This window comes from Athene cunicularia (genome assembly GCF_003259725.1).
Source record: "Athene cunicularia isolate RWA chromosome 13 unlocalized genomic scaffold, athCun1 chr13_part1, whole genome shotgun sequence".
Lineage (NCBI taxonomy): Eukaryota > Metazoa > Chordata > Aves > Strigiformes > Strigidae > Athene > Athene cunicularia.
This window is the reverse complement of record NW_020799117.1, coordinates 5999564-6008079: the sequence shown is the minus strand read 5'-3', so window position 1 is coordinate 6008079 and position 8516 is coordinate 5999564. Positions and strand designations below refer to the sequence as shown.

Sequence of the window (8516 nt, the reverse complement as noted above, 5' to 3'; positions counted from 1 at the left end):
TTAACAGATGTTGACCATAAAAGAAGGGGTATCATTCATTCGCATGTATCAGTGCCTTTTGGTGATAGGTTAAGGGGAGAATTTTGGAATTGCTTTTATTCTGATGTGCCCTCTAGTCAGATTTCATATGCATACAGATAAAGCTCACAAAAACCCTTCAGAAGAAAGCTTTTAAAAAACTTCTCCAAATTACCCCTAACTAAATGAGTATCATATACTCAGACATGAGTATCATATACTCATTTATGTAGTTTCCTTCAGCTTTCTATCTTGATTTTAGAAAATGGCTTTGAATGTTTTTCCCATTTTACCATTAAAGTGAAGCCCATCACCTTTACTGAGATGAGAAGTGCTGTCCTGCTCCACGCAGTGGCATTCAAGCAGAGAGCTAATGCAGCCTAAAGAAGCTTGGTTTGGCCCTTAGAAATGTTGCCATAACTATTTGAGAACATTTACGTGACCTCTTTGACAAACCAGAGATATGTAAATCTCAGGAATATCTGTCTGAAATCCATCTAGATGAACACGCTAATGCACATCTCCAGTATATACTAAGTTTGTACTCCGAGGGATGCTTTGCATAACTCCAGCTTGGATGTTGTTGGCAAAGCCTGCTGTTTTACTTTCTGAAAGAAGGAGCCTCTGTATAGATGCCTATTTTAGGAAGACATGGTAATACTTGTCATGCAAATTTTTTATGGTTATTGCAAAATGCAGAACCCAGGGCACATTTCAAAATGCTCGGGAGATCTGAGCCAGCCTGTGCTTTGCTGGGAGCCCCGGTGGGAACCACAGAGCAGAAATTGCCTGCAGCTGCCCCTACTTCCTAGGAGCAGCCACATGTGGCCAACCGCTTCTTTGTAAGGGATGAAATCGTAATTTGGCCTCATCTTCACATGTCTTCAGCCCGTCCTTCCTCTTACAGCTGCAAATCCAAGAATTCCAGGAAAATATCAACACATGTTGGTCTGAGTTAACAGAAGGCTCCACAGTTATGGGAGGTCAGGAAGGCGTCGCCAGCCCCACCAGCCCAGCCTGAGGGAGCTGATAGCTGAACAGACTGAGGTGCTCGGGGCTGAGCTCTCTTTCATTCTCTTGAACTAGAAAAACTCTTTTCTCTCTGTGTGGCTTTTAATTCTTTTGAACGAAAACCTCTCTCTTTTTGCGGCTGTTCAGAAGACACATTGTTCTCACAAGCAGTTCCATGGTCATGGGTTTGGATGTTCTCAGTGGCTGCAAAAGAATTCAAAGGGAAAGGAAGCACAACCATCAACTCGATTAGAAAATACTTTCCCATTTTTACAATCAGATTGGAAGGACGAGGCACCTCCATGCTTCACAGCTGAAGGGTAAGTTGCTCGGCTGCAAAATGTTTCCTCTTCCACTAACAGAAAGTTCTTAGTCTATTGTACTCTCATGAAATACATTTCTAGGGGGATGTTACTGCATGTAATGGTGCTGGACTCAGTGCTGCTGGCTTCTCCCTGCCCCGCTGCTGCTGGAGAGTAATAGGTACTGCAGACTCTGCGGATGCTTAAAACTCTTCCAAGCCTTTTGTGTTGCTTATTTTTCTTCTGAACATTATTTTTAATCCGGGTTGGTGTTGCAATCCAGCTCACAGTGTGGCCCTGAAGTGGTAATTAGGAGGCAAAAAGGATTAATGGATGCAAGAAGAGGTGGCAGAAGCAACCGTGGGCACAGAGAAATGCCTCTAGTGATGACTAGGTGGGAGGTGAGAGGAGTGCAGCCGCCCTGTGATGCATGGCCACATTCACATGATGTGATCCGGAGAGCAGAGTACACACCAGAAAGGGGGAGAGGGGAACCGTGTTTCGTTAGATCGCGCTCAGCTAATCCATCCCAAAGTGAGCCTGGGACCGCAGACCTTGTCTTTGCTGAGGAGGAAATTCGGCCGTGTCAGCCTCGGAGGGTGAGGTTTTGCAATATGCTTATTCCAGTGTCATTGCAGGCAGATGATGACAGCAGTGACGTGTTGTCCCCATCTCCCCAGCCCGGCTGCCCCTCCTGCCCCTCTCCTCCAGTGGGGCCCAGGGATATGGTGGCTGTGGAGCCAGCTGGGCTCACCGAGGCGCCTGCAAGCAGGTTGCCCTTTTCTTGCGGACCAGAGAGTTTTCTGTTCCATCCAGTGGCGTGATCCGAGTCACTGTGCAGTTGTGTAGTTGTTAGGTTGGATGCAAACAGCAGGAAGGTGGTGGGGGCCAGGGGGGCGAGGGGAAACATGTCTGCTAGCTGGAGCCTGCTGTGGCATCCTCCACACAGGGACCTTGGTGGCCACTGTGGTCTGCAGGATGTTGAGGTTCTCCACCGGTGAGAGTCCCGTCACTGAAGGGCATTTGGTGCTGGGAGGAGGGTACTTGTGTCTGCTCCTCGCAAACACTGAGTGAGAACGGAAAGTAAGGCGAGTTCTGATGGTGACAAACAGGGACAAGAAAAATGTTGTGCCCTTCAGGAGGTAAAGACAGCTTGAAAAATCATGCTTGTGGGGGAGGGAGGAGGAGGGGAGAGACATCTGTGCTCGTTTATTCATTCATGTTTCTACTAGCCTTTATTATATTTAGACTACGCTAGATGACACTAGAAGTATTTTGCATCTAATGATGATCTAGGGAGGAGGAGTGCTCTGTAGCAGCCTTTACACCTCCTCCTGGCCCAAGTTTCTTTACACATATTTGACACTTTTGATGCAGGTTATGCAACACTGTCATCCAATGGAGGTGTAAGCTTGGATCTTTTTTTGTTCATTTGTTTTGCTTTGTACTTGCCAGTGGGTTGTAATCAGACAGAAACAGAGGGAAATCAAAGCACCACAAGACCTCTGCCCTTTTTGAGCTGACACAGGAAAGTCCTTAATTTCTTTGACAGCTAAATGGGAGAAAACAAAACACAATGTTCCTTGTATTTCTAAACAGTCACTGGAATGAAAAAGGACCGATTCTGAGATGAAAGAATTAATCTTAGAGCTGGTGCTTGAAAAACAGTAGTGTCTGTGTTTGATATTTGGAGAAATACTAAGCTGGGACATTGTTATAGCCTCTTTGGGTGCCTTTATCTCTTATAGAGAGGCAGAAAAATGGAACCAGCTTATTGCCTCTTAGAAGGTCTATCAAGGACATCAGGCATATGTTGTAATTTCTGTAAACTGCTTTAATCTGATTTTATTTTCTATAATAGTGACATTTAACGATCATTTTGTCTTAATCCGCTTTTCTTTGTCCGAAAGGAAAATTCTTCGAATGAAGGGAGAGGAAGGAAACAAAGCCGGCAGCCTCAGCAGCTCACAGCCGTGCCAGCTTTGTGTTGTTAGTCAGGAATTGACCGAGTGGGTCTCTCCTGACATGTTAAAACACCATTTTCCTTTTGCTATATCCTGATGAGTTCTGCCGGTTTTTACTCACACAAAACTCTCTCTGGTGTTTACAATGAGAGTTAATTTGGCTGGGGACTGATCAGAAGCTTTAAATGCACGGCTCCCAGTCCTTCCAGTACAAGGGCTGGCTCTGAAACCCTCTTGATGTCTGACAGTCATTCTGTTGAACCCATCCTCAAATAAAGTATCACCATGCAAGACAGATCTGTACCTTTTATACTTTATCACATCCTGTTTTACCATTGCAGTGGGTTTTTCACTCGGGGGCTTTATTTGACGCTGTCTCAGTGTCATGGCCATAAATCATGCTCTGTGCCCAACGCACTTTCCAGAGCCTGTGCACGCAATGATACGTACCATGAAATGCTGCCTGTCCTCACGCTCAAGTGGCGCAGAACGGGCCAAGTGGTGCTGTGGTTTCTCATACAACGTCAGCAAGAGGGATGTGCCTTGGCCTTCATTAGCAGCAGTTTTAAATGAGATGCCTGAAGGGGATTGTTGGGCTGCTGAGATTTTTGCCCCCATTCAGCTGCCAGTTCTCCTCTCTTATCTCTCACGTTCACTCTGCTGGCTTTACCACTTCCTCGTAACGCATTCCTGGAAAAGGGAGGGTGGGAACGGAAATACTCCATTACACCTCTCTCTACCAGTTTACATTTCCACAGTGCATACGGTAACGGACAAGCCAGACTCCTCCTGGGTTTAAGCACCACATATAAATCTTCCCTATTCAATTAGAGCAAACCTATGCTGCCAGCTACCACCGCCGACTGCCACATGAGCAAGGGCTAAACCTGGCCAGAGGAGCTTCTGATCAGGAAATCAGATTTTCTGGGGTCTGGAAGAGTCAATATGTTGGATCAGATTCATCTGCTGGCTGCCGTGACAGTCCTGGGAGTCCTGGAGCAAGGTAGGGACCATTAGATGCACCCAACCAAATACCTTCTGGGTCAGTCTTCTGTACCTCCACTGATTTCCTTTCACTTCCATATTTCATTTCGGCTGTTGCACTAGCACTTTTCCACTCTTCAGACAGCAGAGTGATATCTTGTCTGGGTTTTGAAACATACTCAACAAAATGAGTGCTGGGGAAGCTCTTCCTCTGAACTGACCTACCTCCCCAGTTCAGAAATTTCTTGGTAGATCTTCTCCTGTGAAAACATGTCAAATTTTTCTATTTGAAAAATGTGTTTACAGCAGTTCCTGAGGTTTGTGTAGATGTTAGCGTACAAAGAGCACTGCAGTGTGGAAAGGTGTAAGAACAGGCTGTGGTAGGTTACACAGAGCATCTCCCAGCCACGGTTCCACATGGCATGACAATTTTAATTTACTGTCTGGGTGGCTTATCTGTGGTATCAGTTCCATCCCTACTCAGCCATCAGGATTTAGACGGGGAAAAGATTAAAGATTGAAAAAAAGCTTAAAATTGGCCATAACAAAGTGCATATGAATTGTGTAACAATTTCTATAGATAATAGATGATCTGTTAATTTAGCAAGAGAGAAAGGAAATATCCACTGGTGGTACGTGACTGCATACTCCTCGCTTCATTGTTGCACTGTGTCACTCCTTTTCCTAGTCTGAAACTTAATCTGGGATTTTCATCCACCTATGCAGGGATGAAAGGTTTGGAGGATACCGCCGAACTTTTGTCCTTACCCCTGGCGGTTTCCTGACCCCACCATGCCCAGACAGAGGACTGACCATTGCTACTTTTCTCTCTTTTGCTGCAGCCTACTTCTTCCTTCAGGTGATCTATGCTAGGAGAGCATTTGGCATTTCTCCTCCAAAAACTTCTGGCCCACCTGAATTTGAGAGGATCTTTCGAGCACAGTAAGAAACTCCTCTTACAAAATGCTTTCCAGATCACATGTCTAATGGCACTGCCCCTCCCCTGCTTTGCCATTTATTTCTCAGGACTGTAATTCAACAATTACTGACCTCTCTCAGGGTTAAATGAATGGGTTTAAGAATCAGCATCAAGACTGTCTAGGCTCACGAGTCCTAAACACACCAGCCATTGCTGATAGGCAGCACACAGAAATCGCTGTCGTAGAGTGCAGGGCTGCTAAACACAAAGTTGTGGGTGTCTGAGTCTTTGGTTTTAGCCAAGTGATGTCAAAACCTCAGGCAGCTTCAGTCCTGCTCTGAATCCAGCTCACTGGGAAGGACAAGATCCCAGAGAGATCTCAGCTGAGGCTGGTATGGGGATAGCCACAATCAATCTTCTCTGCTCTGACTTCTGTGCTGCAGTGGGGAGAGAAGCACAGTGGGAGGAAGCTCCCACTTTTGCTTTAGCAGTGAAAAAGAAAGAACCGGGCAGCAGAAGCAGGATCCCCTCGCCCTTCCCCTTCTCTGGTCCTTTGCCAGCCTTGAATTAGCCTCATCCTGCGTCTCTTGGTGCCACTACTTTGTCTTTAGGGGGACAGGACATGGCGTACAAACAATCCAAACAGCTGAGTGCTCCTTCCCACTCCTGCATAAAGCCCAAGCGGCTCTGGCCTTATCTGCTTAAGATGCACTTCATCCTCACCATGTCTGCACCCTGCTGGGGCAGACCTTCCTTGCGGCTTTGGGGCTTTTACAGCAGGGTTTAAGCTGCAGCACTCGAAAAAGGGCAGGGGGGTGGTGGTTCACGGAGCCTTTCTGTGCACGGTCTGACCTGGGCATCTTTTACTTAATTTCTTGTGCCCTGAAGACCCTGTTCCTTCCATTGTTTAATTCCTGTAACTAGAGGTGGGATGGGAACTTAGGGGAAAGGTGCAAGCCTGGAGGCTTTTTATGGTGACATCAGCTCTAAAAAGCAGCAGCCTGCAGCCTCTGGAAACTGCTAGGGGAAGCAAAAAAGGAAGATGTTCCTCCTTTCCCTTGTTTATGACCTTCCTCTTTCCTGCCAGGGTGAACTCCTCTGAGTATTTTCCCATTTTCCTGGCACTTCTGTGGCAGGCTGGACTCTTCTTCCATCAAGGTCAGAATAGCCTGTTACCTGGTTTGTCCCTGGATCTGTTCCCCCGTGTGCTGGCTCAGTCCTCAGGTCCTGCTCACCCTCCAAACAATAAATTAGGCAGTAATTCTGTCTCTGATGGGAGGGTAGAGCCAGAGGACACAAAGCCTCTGTTCCTTCACTTTGGGCTACCTACTTGGCTTAAAGTAGCTCCATCTTTGGAGATGGTCACTCTGATCTCTGTCAACTACAGGTCTGGCCGCAGCCTTGGGTCTGCTCTATCTCTACGTCCGCTACTGCTACTTTATGGGATACAGGACATCGTCTTCAGAAAGGTAAACACCTCTGCCAGTCTGGGATACCAGCCTGGTAACCCCTGGGGGTTTGCATTTGGAAACATATTGCTTCAGAGAAGCTCAGGACTTCCTCTGGCTGCTCTGGGGTCCCTGCATGACTGAGCCTTACCAAGCTCTCGCTGGGGCATAATGTGGGCATGGGCACAGGGCTTGGGACAGAGACACAGTTACAGGACAAGGCTGGAGCTTCCCCGAGCCCTTGCGGGTAGGTGTGTGCTCCCTCGAAGTAGGAGCAGGGCACAGGAACCCACACAGGGGACAGGGGACAGCCGGGGGCTGCCTTTCCACCCCCCTTCTGCAGAGAGGAAGGGACTGTTCCCGGGCGAGGGCAGCGATGCTCGGGCTCACAGGGTCGCTCTCTCCCACCAGGCTCACCCCAATATACTTCAGTGCTGGAGTTCTCTGGATTCTCACTGCAGCTTCAGCCCTGGGCATCCTGCATTTCTTCCTCTCTCACTACTTCGGGCTGAATGTCCTCCAGCTTCTCACAGCGTGACCTGCTCCTCTGTCCCTCGTTGGTGTCCTCGCCTTTGAGTCCTGCTCCCTCCAGCCCACGGTAACAGACTGGCTGTACTTAAAACAGCCCCCACTGACAAATCCACCCTCACCTGAGTTTTTCGCACCTCCCTCCCCACTGCCCAGTGCCGGCATGAACTGCTGAGCTCTTCAAGGAGGTATTTTTTTCCCCATGGCACTGTGTGTGCCGAGTGCTCCATATCTGGCCGTTCTGCCATGCCTGATGCGGAAACAACTACTCTCCAAAACAAGGAGAATTTTAGGAAAACCGGACACATAAAAGCAAATTCGTCTCAGCATGAGCTTCCCAATGAGCTGACCCCAGGAACCGCCATGTGTTCCACTTCCTCCAGCGGCTCTGCCTTCAGCCCAGGCACCATCCATGGGTTCATGCCAGTTTTCCAAGGCCCACACCTAAGAAAGGCATTTGTTTGAAACCAGATGTGGGCTGAGGCATAACAAAAGAGGCAAGGGATAAACAGGAGCAGCCATCAACATGTTATGCAAAACTCTTATTAGTGCCCTCATAATGGTTACTATGCCTGTGGGCAATACTGTAAATCAGATCAAGCAAACTTTTAACCACTACTGCATGTGTAACTCTGAATAGTGCTGAGCAACAATGTGCATGAATAAAAAAGGCACTGAGCTTGCTGTGCCAGGTGTCTCCTTGTGGGTCTGCAACTAGCAGAGAAAAAAACCTGGGTGTTTCAGCACAAGGCGTCTGCCTCGGTCTCCCAGCTGTGCAGTACAGCCTGCACCGGTGCTCGGCCCCCCCTGCAGCAGGAAGCCAGGTGTTCACAATGCTGCTGCTTTTGGCCATTGGTCTGCTGATGTTAGTGGCACGGCTCAGAAAACACCAGCAGTGCTCCGTGCCATCGTCACAATGGGATTTCACACCAAACCCGGAGAGCGAACGTAACTGCATTAACATGCTGCCAGTCTAACCACATTGTAAAGCCTGCCGTCCTCCCCTCCCTTCCCCAGCAGTAGGCATATCTAGACTGCAAGAACAAAAGGCAGGGTTTTTTTGGAAGAAGTGATTAATGTTTCACATTGTTTCACTTCCTTCCCTGCATTTCAAATTGGCTTACCCAACAAAGCCCCCGGTCTGTTTCCCTTTCGGACTCTCCTGCCTTGGAGTTGTGCTACCACATTAAAGTTGGCAAACACTGCAGGGCAAGGCTTAAATCCAGACAAAAATAACTGTACAGCACTTGTTTCTGCAAAGTTTTCAGTGCAGCAGGGCCTCATCCTCACAGGAGCTCCCGGGTGTCATGGCAAGATAAACAACAATAACTTTTTTTGAGCA

General features: G+C 47.9%; 1 protein-coding gene across 2 annotated transcripts; it reads left to right on the top strand.

Annotated features, from left to right (window-relative positions):
• Positions 1 to 1289: 1289 nt before the first annotated feature.
• On the top strand, positions 1290 to 7810 carry LOC113485336 (leukotriene C4 synthase-like). 2 transcript variants are annotated; one of them, XM_026858453.1, is made up of 5 exons: positions 1290 to 1349; positions 4127 to 4298; positions 5122 to 5221; positions 6286 to 6667; positions 7058 to 7810. In XM_026858453.1, the coding sequence occupies exons 2-5, from the start codon at positions 4241 to 4243 to the stop codon at positions 7220 to 7222; spliced, it is 705 nt and encodes a 234-aa protein (XP_026714254.1). In that variant the 5' UTR covers positions 1290 to 1349; positions 4127 to 4240; the 3' UTR covers positions 7223 to 7810. The 2 variants fall into 2 exon arrangements, with proteins under 2 accessions (XP_026714254.1, XP_026714255.1); XM_026858454.1 differs by lacking the exon at positions 1290 to 1349 and having other exon boundaries at positions 1837 to 4298; positions 6286 to 6356; positions 6586 to 6667.
• Positions 7811 to 8516: the final 706 nt, after the last annotated feature.